The 19,866-nt window shown below is 46.2% G+C and overlaps 2 protein-coding genes and 1 pseudogene across 2 annotated transcripts; all 3 read right to left on the reverse strand.

Moving 5' to 3' along the window:
- Positions 1-8,149: 8,149 nt before the first annotated feature.
- LOC8028687 (gastrula zinc finger protein XlCGF49.1) lies at positions 8,150-12,717 on the reverse strand. Its single transcript, XM_040221408.3, has 2 exons — positions 10,026-12,717; positions 8,150-9,150 (listed from the first exon to the last, which is right to left on the reverse strand). The coding sequence occupies exons 1-2, from the start codon at positions 10,078-10,080 to the stop codon at positions 8,501-8,503; spliced, it is 705 nt and encodes a 234-aa protein (XP_040077342.1). The 5' UTR covers positions 10,081-12,717; the 3' UTR covers positions 8,150-8,500.
- A 1,998-nt stretch (positions 12,718-14,715) lies between these two features.
- Positions 14,716-16,350, reverse strand: LOC120849231. The gene is made up of 2 exons (XM_042289188.1): positions 16,310-16,350; positions 14,716-15,312 (listed from the first exon to the last, which is right to left on the reverse strand). The coding sequence occupies exons 1-2, from the start codon at positions 16,348-16,350 to the stop codon at positions 14,829-14,831; spliced, it is 525 nt and encodes a 174-aa protein (XP_042145122.1). The 3' UTR covers positions 14,716-14,828.
- A 249-nt stretch (positions 16,351-16,599) lies between these two features.
- LOC120849229 lies at positions 16,600-18,480 on the reverse strand (annotated as a pseudogene).
- Positions 18,481-19,866: the final 1,386 nt, after the last annotated feature.

The raw sequence follows: 19,866 nt of genomic DNA on the forward strand, positions 1-19,866 counted from the left end.
GAGAAAAAATGCCCTCGCCCTCTCACCCCGCGCACCAACCGCCAAGTGGACTGTACCTAACATCTGGCCGGCGTTCAAACTCGGTTTAAAATTTAGTCATTTTGGAAATTTCAAGCGGAGATGCGCGGATTTCGATATGCAAGTTATCGTGTAATGCTATTATGCTCGATAAAAAGAGTAACCGGATCCAATTACGCTGTTACCTGCATGCAAATAAAAAAAAAGAAATGGGAAAACTGTGTCAGAATAGCCGGTCTTTTTGGCAAAAGGTAAAACCGGTTGCTGTAGCTTTTTTTACTGTACAAAGTTTGTACTGGTGTAGGCCTTCAGTGACAATGAATAGCAGTCTGGAATAACAAATAAAAATGCGCTCTCCTGACACAATAGGCACAGTGGTTGAGGGTAGTACTGCTGGCTGACTCCACTGCTATTGAAGTAACGGAACAAAGACACGCTGGTTGATTATTTACTGAAATAAAACAACATAGCGCTATAGGCTGATTTTGGAGTAGCCATAAATATTCTAAGAATGCAAATCACTTCACAACGGCAGCCACAAGCGAGAGTTCGATATGTTCGGTACAGCCCACCGGTACAGCCCAAAGATGGAGAAAGGCCACCTCCCAGTTTGTCGTTCGCTAGCGGAATCGGGCGCGTGCCTTCTCTCTTGTTTTACCCCGCCGAACCAACACCAGCTAGAGCTAAGGCCGGAACACTCCGCGTTGTGACATCACAGATTCACGAACGGGCTGACCCGAGAGGAAGGCTTCTCTGCAACACATGCTCTTTTTTTTCTTGTATTTGTTTTCCCCTGGAACGCAAAACAACGCATGCTCCGCCCAATTTTTTTTTTTTTTTTGGCAGCTGTGCAGTGACAATTTTTGCCTCCTTAGTGCACGGAAGGCTTGTGCAAGGCTGCAGCAGGAGTATGCAAACTGCTTTAACCGTCTCCTTCGTGTTTTGTGTGCATGGCGGTTAGCGCATCGTGCTTGGCGAGTTACGGGCAGCTTTTGGGCTAGCCATGCCTCATAAATGCTGTGTCCCTGGATGCTATGAGAACTATGAAACGCTTTCTTGATGAAAGTACCTGTATTTAAGTTTCCAGAACTGCAAAAAGCATGGGTGCGGGCAAACCCTCGAGAAAATCTGGTGCTATTGATGCATGCCAGGGTGAAAACTTAAATATATTTAACAACACATTTTTTTAATTACTTTTCTTTTGTTAAATTTTACGCTGTTGTGTTCTGATTTGTATAGCTGCGTTGTGTTAGCAACATATGTACAAATCATCATCATCACCATAGGATCTGTACTTCATTTTCGTCTTTGTCGATAAAAGTCAGTCTGATTTGGAACGCTGACTGGGCTGGTCCTGTTCTTTTTCTCTGCTGTGTCCCTGAGGACACCACAGCTGACATGGCAGCGAAGTCGACAAGTACAAGCTAGCTCGTGTTGTTTGTTTTACAAACTTTTCTTTGTAGCGCATGCTCCCATTCACAAAACCAAGGTCAGGAGCCTGCAGCCTTCGCTCCCTGTCCCTCTCTTGTTCCTGTCTCTGTGGCACATATTATCTAAGGAATCAATGTAATCTCTTCAACTGAACTCGGGCTCAGCTATGTCCTGCTGGAAAAGATTCAGACCGACAGCTTAAGAGACCGTTTCGGGACGTACTGGCAGCTGGCTGGGCTCGCAATATCATGCATCTATAAGGGAGCTCTATGAAGGAGACGACCGACGGGAGGAGCTTGAAAAACAAGCAGACATGCCACGGCCTAGCTGCGACATAGTCGTTCCCGAAGAGGCATTGTCACAAGCGATAAACGAGACCCTCCCAGTCCTATATAGTCGTGGCAGGATGCACAGTTCATGCCACTTTGAAAAAGCTGAAGTGTCACAAATGCAGGGCAGCGCTCACCGCAGAAGACAAGATGGCAAGTTTCACTCACGTAGGAGAATTGCTCTCTTGTCAAGGAACTAGATCGAGGGGGGCTTTTTTTATCCAAGTATGTTCGTCGTTAATGCCGTGAGACACAATTACGTTGTTGCTCAAGAACTTTCCAAACCAGTACCAGTTTGTCATTAAGCTCACAAAGAGACTACCAATCTATGATTGGTACTCTCATGTTCTCAAAGTGAGCAGTCTACCAACGAGACTCCTCACTTTGACACCTGTGAAGAATGTTGGTACAAGTGAGGTCACGCTGAAACACTTGTGGTGCAGCACAAACACTGTGCTGAACAACTATTGTGGAAAGATGAACGACCAGATTCATGAGGCCGATTCCAAGTCGAAGAAAAGGAAATGTGAATCCCTAGATCTAAATAATTAATTTATATTCCACGCAACAGTTGTCATAACATTATCATTGTGCAATGGCATTAAAGTCTACATGCCATACATGCACTTAGTCTTTGTGTCGCAAAAGCTACAGAATGACATCTAAGATGCTTGTGTTCGAATCCTGTCAAGATGGGTACCAGAAGAAAGTATGGATACACGAGAAGATAAAATTTGAAGCTTTCAAAGGTGAGAAAACTTCTATTCACAGCTTCTATTCATATGTGAATTAATGCAGATGGTAGTGGGCACGAAGCTCCCACACATCCGTTCCTTACTGAAAATTATGTCTGAAGTTTGCACTAAGTTTGCCTGCCCTCAGTTCAATCAGAGCTTGTACATTTTGATTTAGACGGTGTCCGTCAGTCTTTTTTCTGTCTTTTCTGCATTTACTTTTTTTTCTTTTTGTGCCCCAGTCAAGCACTGCCCAGCTCGCCTGCCGTTTGCTTTGTTAAATTATTTGTTTAGTTCTGCTAAAAATTACATTTGAACACATCACTTTTTTTTTTTAACTCCGAAAGAGCATCAGTCTACAATTTTTAAATATCCTTCTTTTGAAAAGTATTAAAATTATATGTTTTAGATTAATTACTTTATTATAAACATTCCCAAGCTCGCCTGCAGTTCATTTTGAAATGACTTGTTAACTTCTGCTAAAAATTACATTTGAACAAACTACATTTTTTCAAACTTCACAATAGCATCAGTCCACAATTTTTTTAATACCAGTAACCATAGATGTGCAAGCAGCACCTCCTCGACTGTTGCTGTTATGCACTTCAGCGGGTCTCTTCACTTCTTAGAATAACGTTTCAGGGCAATCATTCTATGTTTGTTTGTGTCTACTCGTTTCTGGAGACAATTAATGCACCAAAGAGTTGGTTGCCTAAAACAAAAACTCATCTTTCGCAAAACGTCATTAAAGAGATGGTGAACCAAAATATGGATTTCAGAAAATAATGCAGGAGTGGTAGGCGGGACGCTAGAATCCCTACAACACCACCCATAAGGCGATATCTCGAATGGACGGCCATATTTTTAGAAAAAGAGGTCCCGATTGAACGAGGCCGACGAGGCGCGTGACGTCAACATATCTCGTTTCCTCCTCTCCGTTTCACCACCTCAAGGCGGCGAGGCGGAGAAGACGCAAGGCTGTTTCCTCTCCTTCTCGACTTTTATCGGCGAAACAAGACGTCAACGTATCTGTCAAATGCGCCTCTTAATTTAGAAAAATACGGTCATCCGTTCGAAATGTTGCTACATGAGTGATGTTTTGGTGTTTGTAGCAGCCCGTTGCACTCTTCTGCCGCCATGTTCTGTGGAATCCAAATTTTGGTTCAGCATCCCTTTAACAATGTTCTTGCATACCATAACAATAAAGGCCGGTTCACTTACTTGCGACCTCTTAGAACCGGGTGCCTTGGAACCTCTTAATACCTCTTACAACAAGAGGACACACTGGCACCATCTATTGGGTAGCAATGTAAACTTGATGGTCCGGCATATTTTCTATTTTTCTCGCACATTATCCTTTCTTTCTTGGCTCGAAAAACTTTTGTGAATGTTATAAACGAGCCTTTCTTATAGGTGTTACGCACCTTTGACCTCGGAAATTCCGCAAAGCCTTCGTTCTTGTGAATTACAGTTCCAGGGTCACCGCATAGATGACGCCAGAGTGCCAGTGCCAGTGCGTTCTCTCATCCCAAGAAATTCTAAAAGGTTTCAAAACAGGTCTCGTCTCTCTCGATCATACTCGGTCGCAAGAGTGTGAACGGGCCTTAAAGGGATACTACAACGAAATTTCGGCGCTAATTTTTTGGTCTATATCTGTTCAACGAAGCAGCATCACATGGAACATACCAATATCTTGTTAAAAAAGTCACGAAAAGGAATTTTAATACGAATTAAACGATTACCAAAGAGCACCTGGTGGATGTCGCTAGCGCCTCGCTTGTAATGCCCGTCTAGGAACCTTGACAGCTAGTGACGGAGGTTGTCTCGCCTCCGGCCACGACAAGAGAAGGGGGGAAGGAGGAACTCCCCTCTTCCCGAGAATCCCTTTTGTGTGTCGCAGAAGTCGCTATTGTCCCCCTACAAGATTATAGAAGATTAACCCGTCACTCAAAGTTCGTACAGAAGCAGCCGCTTCGGTGGCTGGAACGACTAGGCCATCCTCTCGACGTCAGCCTCGCCGTAGCTTTGCTCGTCTTGAGACGACCTACGTGACAATTGCGTTGGATGTCACGTGGTCTCCGCTGGGCCTTCTCCGAGCGCTTGCCAGCGTGGGACGTTTATAACGAAAAATACAGCCACCAGGCTCAAAATACAAACGTGCGATTGTCATTTACGGATATTGTGGATCATATTCAACCTATTTTTGAAGACGACGGGAATATTTCAAATATTGTTGAAGTATCCCTTTAAAGAGATAGTTCAACGAAATTTGAAATATTCCATATATAGACCAAAAAATGAGCGCCGAAATTTCGTTGTAGTATTCCTTTAGGTGTACGTCCTGAGACTTATCAATGCTGAATGCTGGTCTAGTTGGTATTGGTCTTGGGTTGCCAAAGGCATAGTAGTGCTTTTTAGACGAGGACAAAAGAAAGAAAGAAAGACAGACACGAGCGCTGCAACAAGGAACATTTAAAAGGGCCCGATGCACTAGAAATGAGACTTATCAATGCTGAATGCTGGGCTAGTTGGTATTGGTCTTGGGTTGCCAAAGGCATGGTAGTGCTCTCGACAGCGCTCGTGTCTGTCTTGTCTTTCTTTCTTTTGTCCTTGTCTAAAAAGCGCTAACATGCCTTTGGAAACCCAAGACGTCCTAAGAGGCTGCCCGTGTACAAAAATATGTTGCCCAGTCATATACTAGATGTTTATACTCCCGTTTTACCTATTAGCAAACGCTTTTGTCAATTAAAATGCCATACTAAGTTGGTAAATCTATGCGCGACGCCTTCAGTCCAGCGCTTTTCTGCCGCCCTAGCCAGCCGACTTGGCCGACTCGTGTGACGTCACCAGAGGATCGCTGCAGCCTTCAGCTCTAGGTGGCAGGGACGGCGCCAACGGGAGGCGAGGGGTGGCGGGCGCCTCCCCTAAAATTTCTTCTGCCACCCCAAGATGAAGCAGCTTTGTTCACAAATAATTACCAACGACGTCGGCTTGAAGACCCAGTGTAACGAGTGTCCAGACTTTAGAGCAGTGCATGCCTTTAATTTACCCTTTTTTTTCTATTAACGTCCACCCACTGGAAGTCGCACCGCGAGCGAGTAAGCTGTCAAGCGCTTTAGAAAAAGAAGCTCCCCTTTGTGACGCCTGCTGGCTTTTCTCTCCGTATTCCGCTCTGTGGTGCTTATCTTAGCGGAGACCGGAGACGTGAACGAAGGGGAGCTTAGTTAAAGTCGAGGTCATGGGGAATTCCGGACTGTCTCAGAAAGGGAAGCAAAACCTGGTTGGGAGTCTGAGCATTGGAGACAGAAGTCCCTACTGTGATAACCCCCCCTCCACCCCCCCCCCCCCCCCCCCCCCCCACTCTTCCTTCTCGTGTCTCCGCATTTCCCTTTTCAATGAGCACACCGCATAAGCTATCTTCGATAAGCCCGTGGGCGACAGCACCTCAGAGCAACCCCCCCCCCCCCTTCCCCCCAATTTGGTTCGCCTCCCCACTGCCCCCCCATTATGAAGATCCTGGCGCCGTCCCTGCTAGGTGGGGTTGGCCGAAACGCTGAACTTCCCGGATGCGTGGAGAGGGCACTGCGGTTGAACGAAATGGTGCCGCCCTGAGAACGTTAAAAGGAACGATCTATAGATGCTTGTGGCATATGCCAGCTGAACCAACGTTACTAGAACACTCAGTTGGGAAACTCGCCGTCGAAACCTGGGTTGCTGGCGTCCACCGAGACCGACAACTTTTCTTGGCAATGCAGTGGAAGGTACAGGCCCGCGTCCCCTCTCCCATTTTGAGTGTACGCAGGCTCTCCTCGTCCCCTTTTCCGGGGAGAGGAGGAGAGCCCGCGCACAATCAAAATGGGAGAGGGGACGCGGACCTGTACCTTCCACTGCATTGCCAAGAAAAGTTGTCGCGGAGTATAGTAACCTTGAGCTGAACGAAAGAGAGAGAGACACGAGGAACATACACATGCACTCCGCTGGACTAACAACCATTTACTGAATAACATCTTTTCCAGCGGAGTGCATGTGTATGTTCCTTGTGTGTGTCTCTCTCTCCGTCTTGTACATTTTTTCCTTCGTTCAGCTGGCATATCCCACAAGCATAAATAACCAACCTGCTCAGCTTCAGGCGATCTATAGATTTTGCAGCGTCGCGACCGTCAACCCGCCTAAATACGAAAGCGGAAATATATGGATGTGCTAAGCAAAAAAAGAACGTGCACAAGAACGTTTCTGGCGGACGACCGAAACGTAGTGTTGCTTTAAAGCAACGACGTTGCTCGTCTGGCGCGTGTGTGTGTCTCTCTCTCCGTCTTGTACATTTTTTCCTTCGTTCAGCTGGCATATCCCACAAGCATAAATAACCAACCTGCTCAGCTTCAGGCGATCTATAGATTTTGCAGCGTCGCGACCGTCAACCCGCCTAAATACGAAAGCGGAAATATATGGATGTGCTAAGCAAAAAAAGAACGTGCACAAGAACGTTTCTGGCGGACGACCGAAACGTAGTGTTGCTTTAAAGCAACGACGTTGCTCGTCTGGCGCCGCGTACTCCTTGGGTTGTACATCCCTACATCTTGCCTTTCCGTCGTTTCCTCGGTTTCCTCCACCTTCAGACTTCGCAATGCTTCTGTTTAATTCCTTCACTACTTGTAACGTCGGCCCAGCCAGCACAGCGCCGGAACACAGCCGATTGGTTTGTTGTCTTGGAGCCTTTCAATGTGCTCGACGACGGTCGATTTCTCAGTTCTTTCGCCCGTTTCACACAGATCAAGGTTCGCACTGTTATCACTCGTTCAGATCGAAGTGGCAATCTAACCTGTTTATTTATACTTAAACTGCTCGAAGCAGAAATTCGGAACTCCCCAACGTGGTGCCCATTTCGCGCTAGTCCTGCCACTCGCTCTGGGCTTGCGGCTGCTGTAGTGGCGCTAGTGGTCAGTCAAACAAATGTCAAACCGAAACCGTTCGGTAAAATGGGGAAGAGTATCTGCAGTACCAGCCCGTAACAGCCGACAAGCGAATCAGGAGCAGCGACTAACATAGTCTTTGATTAGAGCCGAACTTATAATCGTTCCTTTTGTTTTTACCCAGTTCCGGATTTTTCACGTTGGCGGATGTTTATCGGTGTCTCTCCGTTAAAACCGTGAAGTCGGTAGCCCAGATATGAGCGTATGGCTGCCCGCTTCTTTCCTTCGTGCTAATTCCTTAAAAAAAATTCGCAATATTTTTAGAAAAAAAATAAATAAATAACAATTTTTTTTTGTATTAACCAAAGTTGTAGGACCGTGGTTAGACAAGCTGACCCAAGGATGAGCAAAATTGTGGGCCAGAACATATATTCATTGACAGCGCACACACACACTTGGACGCTCAGTCATACACGTGCATTTGCAACGAAAGAGTGGTCGAAGTACACCCAGGGGCGGATCCAAGGGAAGGGGGGGGGGGGGGAGGGGGAGGGGGAGGGGGTGACGGGGGCGGCCGCCCCCCCCCCCCCCCCCAACAAAGTCGACCTCCCCCCTTCTTGGGGGGCAATTTTACATGGGTGGACCCCCCCCCCCCCCCCCCGGTGCACACAAAAGAATGGGATAATAGCATCCTTACAAATTTTTCGCCCCCCCCCCCCCCCCCCTTCCCAAACGGGGTTCTGGATCCGCTCCTGAGTACACCCACAACTTTATTTAAAGACTCCTCCACGACGCACTCGCCTTCGGGTTCAAACTGTTGTTGGTTTGCTCACACCAGTTTGGGCACACACCAGTTTGTTCACACACGATTTTGGGCACGCACCACCTCATAGGGGCGTCAAAATCATTCGGGAGAGGGGGACGCGGGGAGGGGGACGAGCAAGTCTTTTTGGTCTCCCCATTCCGATGCCACTGCCATTTCAGGCCCACATCGCTTTGGGCACACACCAGTACTGGTACACACCCGTTTGGGGGCAACCAGTTAATTCCCACACCAGCCTAGGCACACAAGACCCCGCTACTCCTGCTGCTCCTGATTCGCATGCTTCCTCGCCAGGTGCCCCCTCAAGTCAGATGGCTTGATGAACCCTTTCCCGCACAGCTCGCATGTGTGGGGGTACTCCTTAGTGTGCACGAGTACCTCGTGCTTCCTCACGTCCGACAGATAGCTCGACCGGAAACCGCACAGGCCACAGCGGTGTGGCTTGGCGCCCGTGTGGACACGGCCGTGCCGGGTCATGTCGCTCTTCTTCACGAAGCTCTTGCCACACTGGGGGCAGACGTACGGCCGCTCGCCTGTGTGGGTCCTTTCATGGGTCCTCAAGTTGCCCAGCACGGCGAAGCTCTGCCCGCAGGTGGCGCACACGTGTGGCCGCTCTCCCGTGTGGGTCCTCGTGTGCCTGGTCAAGCTGTCCTGTAGTGTGAAGGACCGGTCACAGGTGGCACACACAAAGGGCTTCTGCCCCGTGTGGGTCCTCTCGTGGGCCACCACCTTGTACTTGTAATCGCTGGTGTAGGGGCAGCGGCTGCACCGGTGTCGGGGCTCGAGCTCCCCGTGCACGGTCTTGCGGTGCTTCTCCAGCAAGTCCCACGAGGAGAAGACACCGGTGCAGTTCCAGCACGAGAAGGTATCTACGGTCGCCAGGATGGATGGTGCCTCTTCTTGGTCTGCACACAGAAGCAGAGATGAAGGGGGGGCAGTGTTAAGACGGCACATATGCCTAAAGCTGGGATTACACGTTTGTGATACCGACTACTGTCCCCCGTGGGTTAAGAATAGCGGGGCAGGCTCTCCCTTGGACCCCTTAATCATTTCCACTTTAGCAGAGCGAACACCAGAGAGGGGAAAACCATCAATCATGGCGAACAGAGAGCTTTGTCCCGCTATTCTTAACCTATAACAGACTATACGGAGTGCAAGTTTGTCCGCTTCCTGTGCGGGGGCTGTGGCGACGCCCGAACGCCCAGCCCTAATTGGCCCCGATTGGAGGGATAGTGGCTGCACCTCGAGCCAGCTAGCATTGAGGTCTACCTACTATCCTTCTAATAAGAGCCAATTGAAGCTCGGTCAATACCATAAATATAATGACATTAAAGAATACAAAACACTCGAGACAAACTGATGCTCTTTTCATAACTCGACACATCAACAAGCGCAAGAAATACAATCATTCACGAAAGAAAATTTGTCAAGAAAACAACACATTAACAAATCAGCTCTTCACAACTTTGTTTAACCAATGCCAGGTCTGAAAAAATGACACAACTTGAAAGTCTATAGAAAGGCAAATGGGGAAAATGAAAACAAGTTACTAAGTATGTCTAAAGATTGTTTTCTCGAGGAAACATTCTATTCGCAAAAATCCATCGGGCTCAAAGGCTGTGCAAAAGAGTAAAACTCCTGTACACGACTTGGACTGACGCCACATCAGTGGCCACGGTGGTGGCACTGGTGCCGAGTCTGTCCCACCTGCAGCACACATTTTGCAGCACCCAACTTGTTTTTCTCCTAAACAACAAGTGTATCGTCTTCCAATGCTTGCCCATGTAGTCTGAAGGGGCTGTCGCAGTCCTCGCAAGGCAAAGTGCCTGCCTCATTGAAGGGCAGTCTCTCTCATTGGTCTGTATGGAAGGGGAAAAAGATGGGGTTAGGGAAAAACGTTAGTACAGCATACCAGCTTAGCTGGGATTATATTTGTAACCCCAACTATATTTGGTATATGTTTTTATGGGTAAAGGCAATTTTTCTGAATTGCACTAAAATGCCAACTCCATGAGAGTCTGCTAGGCTCGCAATCTACCATAAAGAAAATGACAATGAAAAAGTTTTTTGATTGCAACTTGCCATTTATGTAGTTATGTTTGCATGATCTTGCTATTTATTGGATGGATGGATGGTAATGGCCATACCCTTTGTAAAGGGCAGCAACTTTGTGTATCAGTGTTGCCTTTTCTGGCTTTTATTTTTTTTATGCAGATGAATTGTCTATTGTTATTAACATAGTATGCAATGCTGCTTGTTTCGTGTACCAGCCTTTGTCCAGGCAATGACCAATGGCTGATGTTGGCTTGAAATTGGCCTAGCCAGCCGGGCTACTGGCTAGGCTGTTTTCCACTGAAACCTAATGATCAAACTGTTTCCGGCAAAGGAGTTTGGCCACTGACTGCCAATACCAAAAGATGTTGAGCATGTCCAGCTGATAAGAATAATTTCATTTGGATCCTTGGAGCGACGGGTAGGGGCACACAAGGGAAGCAAATTTTACATGATTAGACCCCGGCGGTGCCAGCATCCCCATAGATTAGACAGCAGTAGAGGTACATTCAATGATATCTCCAACCAAGAAAGAAACAGTCTAATCAAACAATATAGCACACTAACACATGACTCCAACACCAGTCTTATAAATAAAATGTAAAAAAGTAGAGATGGGCTAGTTGGTGGAAATTTAACACGGTGTAGGTATGACAGTGCGTAACAGCGAAGAATAAGAGGAACACACAACATAGGACGAGCGCTGACTCACTACTAAACTAAATGTTTAATAGTGAAAACATAAAACGCACACTCAACCACGCATGCACCACCTAAACTTGTTAGTCGATGCTGCAAATACCACAAAGCATCACTGGAAATATCAAATGAAAATCACGTTATTTAGAATGTGCCACATCATTCTTCACTTGTGCACAATCTTCTGTTCCTGAGGCACAAAACGTTGAAGAGAACCACATTCGTAAAGGCTAACACACAGTTACCATGTTGCCTACTCCACACCTCTCCGTAATCGCAGGTATTACTACACTGCACAATGGTAACCGCACAGCCCCATGGCGTCCATTTGGAATCCATGGCCCCGTCGCGTTCTCGCGCGTGTGCAGACGTTTGCCGAATCTCTGCTGATCTTTTCTTCAAAAGCTCGCCATGTGCCGAACTTTGCCAAATCTGAAGTTTGGCACATTCGGTCCATCACTAATAAATACCAACACAGTTAAACAAGTGATGAGTGCCATCTGCTTGGACAATGAAGGCAAATGTTAAGATTAGGTTGGACTTAATGGCTTTGTGAAACCCAATCCTCAAAAATTTATCCTAGATGAAGAAATTTCAGGAACCACTGTCTCGTTCACTCTTTCTACGTGGGCTGCAGAGGTTCTTGCACAAGTGTTTCCTTCAGGTCAACAACGCACTTCTCTTCCTCGTCTTTGCTTGGGAACCGAGTCTTTCCTGATCAGCCGTCTGCCAAAAGAGTTCCTCTATGGTTCTGTAAGAAGGAGAAGAAGCAGCAGTAATTCACTTCCAGCTCTTCTTTCGAGTTCATCTCTCCTAGGGTTGTACAACCCAGCTCAGCCACGCTGGTGGCAAAATAGTACTCATAGGCTTCAGTTCCTGCCGTCACTTTTCCGCGTGGAATTCGATGTTTCGTAATCCACTCAACCACAGTAGTCATCAACGGGTTTTAATTCCACGAGGTCGTGTCATGCGACCCCTCAACAGCACCTTACGGGAGCGCAGTCCAGCCATGATCTGTGCTCGCCTGTCGCACTTCTGTTTAGAAATAAGCTTGCGGTGACTCGTGCCGTGGTTCTCGTTTGCAAGCCACGCCATCCACCGCGACTCGCGTCTATCTGAAGCATTGACGCTGAAAGCAGCTTTCAACGCCGGCCCATGCCTAGAACTCGCAGCGTTGCGACCGTGAACACGCCTCCATCGCAACGACGTAGCTCGTCTGGCGCCGCGTACCCCTCAGGTTGTCCGTCCCCACCTCTTGCCTTTCCGCCGCTTTCTCCACCCTCGGACTTCGCAATGCTTTTGCTCAATCCCTGCACTACTTGAAACGTCGGCCCAGACAGCACAGCGCCGGAACACAGCCGCTTGGTTTGTTGTCTTGGACAAAGCCTCTCTTGGAGCAGGGCCGAGAGCATTTCGATGTGCCTTCGACGGCGCTTCCATCCTGTCGCAATCGACGGTCGATTTTTCAGAGTTATTTGGCCCGTTTCACAGAAATAAAGGTTCGCACTGTTACCACTCGTTCAGAACTAAGTGCCAATCTATATTGATACTTAAATTGCTTAAACCAGAAACAATTTAAACAGCAACACCGGAACACCCCAACGTGGTGCCCATTTCTTTTTACGCTAGGCCTGCCACTCACTCACTACGCTCACTACTGTCTTGCGGCTGCTCTGGTGGTGCTAGTGGTCAGTCAACCAAATAGTAAACCGAAACCGTGCGATGAAACAGGAATAAGTACAAAGTGACTTGACATAACAGAAAAAAAAATTTCATTAGACGTTTCGCCTCCCATGCGGGAGGCATCTTCAGTAGTTACAACAGACAATAGACAGGATGACATCTTTTGAGACGTCGTTCTGTCTATTTTCTAGTGATGGGACGAATCTTTATCCGAATCGAGATTCGGCGCCGAATCTGCAGATTCGGAAAGATTCGGAAAAGTAGCCGAATCTCAAGCGATTCGGAAAAGTTCGGAAAGATTCGGAGCGTTGCCAGGGTTGCTAAATCACGTTGATGTGTGTTTCAACTTTTTTGTGATATTAAATTCACTAAATTCTACAAAGTACACGAAAGATTATTGTAATATAATATCACAGTAATAAATAAAATGTTCCACTTTGTTTATATTATTTTGGATGGTTATCGAGAACGGTAGCCAGACATCGCGGGAAAGTTGGTTTCGGTTCTGGATTACGACCCAAATAGGCATGCTTGATGCACGCACGTGGAAATACAAGCGCATGTTTTCATCGCCGCAAGAGATCGATGCCGTTAGTGCTGTTCGGTACAGACACATTTCGTGCCGATAATTACTGTCAGTGTGGCACACACCACACAAGTGAGTATGTTCGATTCGATTATCTCCAACGATCGACTATCCACTGAGGTATTGCTATCGGAACACGGGAAACAATCTGAAACTTCGTTAATGCATGCTATCCGATTTAGTTAGTGTCTGTTTCCGAACAATGAAGTTGCGTTGGACACCCCTATATTCTGTTTCTTTTTCATCAAATAAAGTTCACGTATACAAAACTTGCTTCTGAGAACGGAGAAACGACAGTGCCACGTTTTTCTTTGCCACCGGTATCTCGCTCTCGCGACTTACATGTACAGACATACGCAGCTCTCGAGAAGGAAACGAATCATTTCCTACTTCAACCACACCGATCAGCTCAGCTGGATCTGGGAGCGTGCCAGGGTCTAGAATGACAGTACAGTACATACCATACGTTGAAATAAACAAGACGAATTCTGGTTATATGCAGTAACAGTAGCTAGAAAAGCACAACTGACCGCATTCGCGAGGTTTACGACAAGGTTCATGCTGCCGCCTGCAACCAGCGACGATTCGGACGAATCTCCGAATCTGCCGAATATTCGTCGAGGGAAGTTCGGAAATTTCCGAATCTGTCCGAATCCGAATCTCGGGTGATTCGTCCCATCACTACTATTTTCTGTCTCTTCTACGTTTTGATGTTTCTTCTCTACCCCAGTAATTCAACATGGTTAATATTCACCAGCTCGCCTGCACCCTTACGATTTTTTCTATGCCCACCTGTTGAAGAAACCTAACCAAATATGTACCTAAATTATACTCCTTCAGCTGACCCCCGAGTTTTTCCTGGCTCACATTATCGTACGCTCCCTTGATGTCCAAATAAACTGACCATAAAGGAGTCTGTTTCTTCATTGCTATTTCTATACATTGAGTGGTGACGAATAAGTTATCTTCCAGTTTTCTGTCTCTTCGGAATCCATTTTGGAGCTCGCCCAGTATTTGCATATCTTCTGCCCATTGCTCCATTCTTCGCTTTACTATCTGCATAGCTAATCTGTATAGAACTGAAGTTACCGTTATCGGGCGATATGACCTAATGCTGTCCTTGTTTCCTTTGCCTTTATATATTCGTTTCATTTTACTTCGTTACAATCATTGGGTACCTCTCCTCCCGTAATTACTTAGTTAATCGCATGCCGTAACTTCGATTTGCTTGCTTTTCCTAGTGTCTTTATGACTTCCATGAGTATGTTTATTTATTTATTATTTATTTATTCATACTGCAGGCCATTTCAGGCTCAAGCAGGGTGGGACAACAAGAAAGAAAAAAACATAACTAAACAGAGTAAACCAATAAATGTGGTACACTGGAGGTCACAAAAAAAAAAATACACAAGTTCAAAGGGTGTATAGATAACACAACAATGGGGCCACTGATAGCAAAATAGAGCACATAAAAAATAAGGTAAGAACGATAATGACACGTTGTATTTTAAAATCATGACTACAACATTACTAAAATATTTTTAAAAAAAACATGCAAGCGCGTTAGAAATGCGAAAAACATGCATCAATAACAAATTGTTCTACGGTCGTACATGCAACAATCCCGTCAGGTAAAAGATTCCATTCATCTACAGTTCTGGAAAAGAAAGAAAACTTGAACACATTGGGTGACGATCTAAAGGGTCGAATGTGGTGCGAGTTGTTTATTCTACTGGAGTGCTTGAAGGGAGGGAGCAAATACATGGTAGGATCGATACCGGTTTGCCTGTTCGCAATACAGTACAAAAGTTTTAGCCTAGCTAACTTACGTCGGGCGCACAAAGGTTCTATGTTTGACAACGACAACATCTCAGTGATAGAATCCGTCCTTTTGTACCTGCCGTACACAAACCGTAGACTCTGGTTTTGTATACGTTCGATTTTAGAAGAACTAACTTTGGTATAAGGATCCCATACTACAGTGCCGTACTCCAACATTGGCCTTATTAGGGTCTTATAGGCGGTTAGTCTGGTGGATGTTGGTGCCAGCTTTAGTTTTCTTCTAATGAAACAAAGTTTTCAGAAGGCAGCTGAACATATATTATCTACTTGCAAGCTCCAGCTAAGGCCAGGAGTGAGCGTTACTCCCAGATATTTCACGGAGTCGACTTTGGAAACGGGGGAGCCATCAAAAAGGTACTCAAAACTTAGAGGGCTTTTTTTCTTAGTGAATGTGATCGCTGCCGTTTTTTGTAGATTAAGTTTCATCTGCCATTTCTTGCACCATTCAGACACTGAATCCAGGGCGTTGTTGAGCATAATCTGGTCCTCGACACTCTCCACTTTCGTATACAGGACACAATAGTCAGCAAAAAGCCTGATCTGGATTTTTTTTTTATCTATATCGTTCACAATGTCATTTATGTAGACAAGAAATAATAACGGGCCTACGACCGATCCTTGGGGGACACCGGGAAAAAACGTCAAGGGAGGGAGAACGGGAACCATTGATTTCAACATATTGCTTCCGATTGTACAAATAGCACCTTATCCACTGCACCAAGTCCTCACTAATACCAGTTTTTCTTAATTTAAAAAGTAGTGCATCATGAGGAACAGTGTCAAAGGCTTTCGAAAAGTCGTTAAAAACGGCGTCAGCTTGCCCCTTTTTCATTAAGAATGCTTGCCAAGTCATGCACGGTGCAAACGAGCTGGGTAGTGGTAGAGCGATTACGCCGAAAACCATGCTGGGATTCAGTGAAAAATTTGTTGCTTTCGAGGTAATCAGTAATATGCTTGTTTACAATGTGCTCAAGAAGTTTGGAAGATATGCAAGTCAAAGATATGGGTCGATAGTTCGAAACGGAAAGCTTATCGCCCGTACTACGCGCGCGCAAAGCCAGTCGACTGGAACAAGCCTTTCTTTAAAAGAGGACGTAAATATTATACACAGAAACATTGACATCCACTCAGCATACCTCTTCATAAATTCAGCAGGAATGTCATCTGGGCCAGACGCTTTTTTACTGTCTAAATTAAGTAACATAGCAAAGATACCTTGGGCTGTCACAGTTAGGTCAGACATGGGAATAGAAGTGCAACCTGAAGGTGCAAGGTAGTCTACAGCGTTTGTTGGTCTGGTAAAGACAGACTGAAAATATGTATTAAACTCACTACTTATATCCCTTGGAGTGTCTATGACTACATTTCGTATTTTAACTTTCTCAACCACTGCACGTGAGGGAGACAGATATCGCCAGAATTTTTGAGGAGAATCTCGCATAATGGTAGGGAGAGTTTGCGAAAAAAAGGCTGTTCGACCCTCCACAATTTTTTTCCTTCAAAGTAGAACACATATCTTCGAAACTCGACGAGCTACAAGCTCTCCGTCGGCGGAGTCTTTTAATTCGCCTTATCAAATGGATTACATCTCTTGATATCCAAGGATGCGGCCTGTTAATGGTTATTTTCCTTTCCGGAACAAAGCGTTCGATGCAGTAACTAACTGTGTCTCTTAACATCTGCCAAAGGAATTCTGTGTTTCCGGAGGAATTGCTGAATGCATCGAATCTTGTTTCAAGATAGTCGAGTATACTGACATCGTCCGCTCGGCCAAAATCCCGTATCAGCTTACGAGACGGAGCTTTCACTGTAGCCTCAGGAAAACAAAAAAACTAACGATACAAGATCGTGGTCTGATATGCCTTTATGTATGCTGACCTCACAGGGCATAGAAGGACTCACGAAAGCTAAGTCAAGTATAGAACTTGTTGTTGGTGTAACCCGCGTTGGCTGAGTAACAACCTGTGAAAGGTTTACGTTGGAAAGTAGGTCAAGTAAAATTGACTCTTTTTGCGTATTTGACGTGGTTAGTCAGATTATTCCAATCAGTTCCGGGAGCATTGAAATCACCAACAACAACTTTAGTTCTATTTCTAACTAATCCAGATAAGTAGTCGTATAGCGTCTCCAAAAAAACACCAGGCACATTTGGAGGCCTGTAAACAACGCCAAGAACAAACACAACCTTTCCGACTTCCACTTTGCACCACAAGCTCTCGTGGTTTTGAATTCCTTCCAAGACAGAGCAACAAACATTGTTTTTCGCAATGATAGCCACACCCCCGCATCGGGATGAACGATCGTGTCGTATTATCTGATGAGTCGGAGGAACAAGTTCACAATCAGAGATACCAGAATATAGCCATGTTTCCGTTATCGCTGTTATGTCAGCATCATATTCATATAAAACGCCCTCGACGTCAGCAAGTTTATTCAATACGCTTCGCGCGTTAAGTAGTACCAAGCGACAACCTGACGACTGTCATTCATTGCGTTCTGGTGTGTGGCGATTTTCATTATTTATCTGAACTCGACAATTCGCATGCTCATCCCAAACAAAGGTGTCTCGATTTATGTGAAGTTTGTCGTAAAATAGTTGAACTTTATCGCCGTTGTCTCGATTCTCTTTCGACGACTCCCATAGCCTTTTTCTTTTTAGCAGAGTATTCCAGCAGAAGTCTTCCCCCAGAAATAACCGCGAACCTTTCAGTTTCGAGCAATTTTTCAGTACTTCCTGACGTTCCTTATAGCAAGCAGTCTGAACCTGTCGCTGTACCTATTGCAACTTTACTTCTGCCTTGTCCCATTCTTTTGTAGTTGTCTCCATGTTCCTCTTCAACACTGCTGCTGACCGTGCTATTCACTCCGTCAACACATCGTTGCCAGCGCTTCTTCCACGCGTGGTATACACTCCCTGGAAGTCTGCAATCGGAATCTCCCTCAAGCTCTGCGTCGAAGCCGTATGAACCCTTTCCAATGTCACATAACGGTGTCCTTTCGGGCGTTGATTCCTCCGAAGGAAGAGAAAAAAGCCGGGCGGGGACAGGTCTGGGGTGCAGGGAGGTTGAGGCAGCGTTGCCACGTTGTGCTTGGCCAGGAACTCCCTTGCGCGTAGCGACGCCTGGCTCCGCGCATTTGACCGATTTGGCACACACTTTCCTTGACTGCAAATCGTCTGACAATGGACGCTGGATTTCTGTACATTCAAGTTTTTTGCAATCCTTCTCATTTTTACACGTCGATCAGAGTCCAAAAGTTGTTTTACTTTTGCCACATTTTCTTTAATGGGCTTGTCGAACGACGTCTTCCGCTTTGCTCCTCCTCGACGTCCTCCCATCCTTCTTGAAACTTTTTGTACCACTATGAAACTCATGTTTTTGGCATGGAACCCTCCCCGGAGGCTTCACAGATCGTGGCAAGAGTCTCATCATCGTATATGTTCAGTTTCACAGAAAACTTGGTCGCAAACCGCCATTCAATCGTGCACCGCGTCGTGATTCCCGACGACACAACAAAACAACTACTCACTCCGGGCGCGATCCACACCCTGCAAAGGCTTGGAGGCAACTGAACCGGGTCGCGTCGTTTGCCCAAAATACTCCACCTATGTCCCTGCCTAGGGAGGCCTCCCTGCACCTAGTCCCATTCGCTAGCGAAAATCAGTCCCGATACTTTTCTTTTTTTAGACAGATCCTGTATTCAAGTGGAAATCCTTTGTAAGTCACCGAAAACAGATACTGGAGGCAGTGGCGTAGGCAAGGGGGGAGGCGAGGGAGGGGGGGGGGGGGGGGAGTCGAACGAACACGCCCCCCCCCCCCCCCCCCCGCCCCCGTTCCCCGGGGGCCCGCTCGCTCCCCTGTTCACGCAGTCGGTTTTGCACGGAGCAAAGGCGAGCGCGGATTATCTCCAACTTATATGCTTTCGGGAAAAATGTTTGTGGGGTAGAAAATGCTCAAATAAATAAAATAGGCAATATTTCTTCATTGATGTGTATTTGATGGGATGCGGAACTTGAGCTCAGATATATAGAGGACGGATATTTCTAAACATTTGTGGGGTGAAGCAAAGTATAACAAACTATCCTCACTGAAATGCACAGTTTAATCAAACCAAAGCGAACATAATAAAACGAACACATTGTGATAAAAAGCAATGCCAGTGATATAATATTCAATACTTTGTAAAAACAACTGCACTCTAAGCAAGGGGTGGCGCTGCACTCACGTGTACTGATCAAAATTACGTGATTTCGACTAGAAATTACCGCGAATCAAAAAGGTAACTGTGACTAGTTATTTCAAAAAAACAATTTACATGCTCTCTTGACCATCTGATTTATGCCAAGCTCTTACACATTAAGATGCAGCCGTCTGCCTTCACGGCAAAAAATATCCAGGACGTCCTCCGCTTGAACTTCAATGTCGCGGTGTATATTCAAAAGCGCTAGACCGAGCAGTCGCTCATTCGAAGTGGACGCTCTCAGGTATGTTTTCAACCGTCGTATGCACTCCCGGCTTGAAGTCGGGCAGCACCACGCATTGGCCACATTCGCACCAAGTAAAGAAACCATACGCGGGCGTATTCAACTCGATGTATCCTGGGTCAAATCCCCACCCCTGCCCGTTTCGATCTGGATGAGCATCGTACCGGCGTGCGGTCGTGTATCACTACTAGCGGTTGTACCGCACTGGCTAAATTTCTCATCTACAACTGGGAGACTCGTCGCCCGTTGAGGCAGACCAAGTTCTAGGCTGTATAA

The sequence above is a fragment of the Ixodes scapularis genome, unplaced genomic scaffold (genome assembly GCF_016920785.2).
Source record: "Ixodes scapularis isolate PalLabHiFi unplaced genomic scaffold, ASM1692078v2 PGA_scaffold12__126_contigs__length_90152505, whole genome shotgun sequence".
Classification (NCBI taxonomy): domain Eukaryota; kingdom Metazoa; phylum Arthropoda; class Arachnida; order Ixodida; family Ixodidae; genus Ixodes; species Ixodes scapularis.

What these genes read in the sequence shown, in the direction of transcription:
- LOC8028687 (XM_040221408.3), bottom strand. Translation starts at nt 10,080, where the DNA reads ATGAGGCAGGCACTTTGCCTTGCGAGGACTGCGACAGCCCCTTCAGAC. An exon ending in AGCCCCTTCAGACTACATGG is followed by an intron (nt 9,151 to 10,025) that starts GCAAGCATTGGA and finishes TTCTGTGTGCAG; the next exon opens with ACCAAGAAGAGGCACCATCC.
- LOC120849231 (XM_042289188.1), bottom strand. Translation starts at nt 16,350, where the DNA reads ATGTCTGACCTAACTGTGACAGCCCAAGGTATCTTTGCTAT. An exon ending in GCCCAAGGTATCTTTGCTAT is followed by an intron (nt 15,313 to 16,309) that starts GTTACTTAATTT and finishes AAAACTAAAGCT; the next exon opens with GGCACCAACATCCACCAGAC.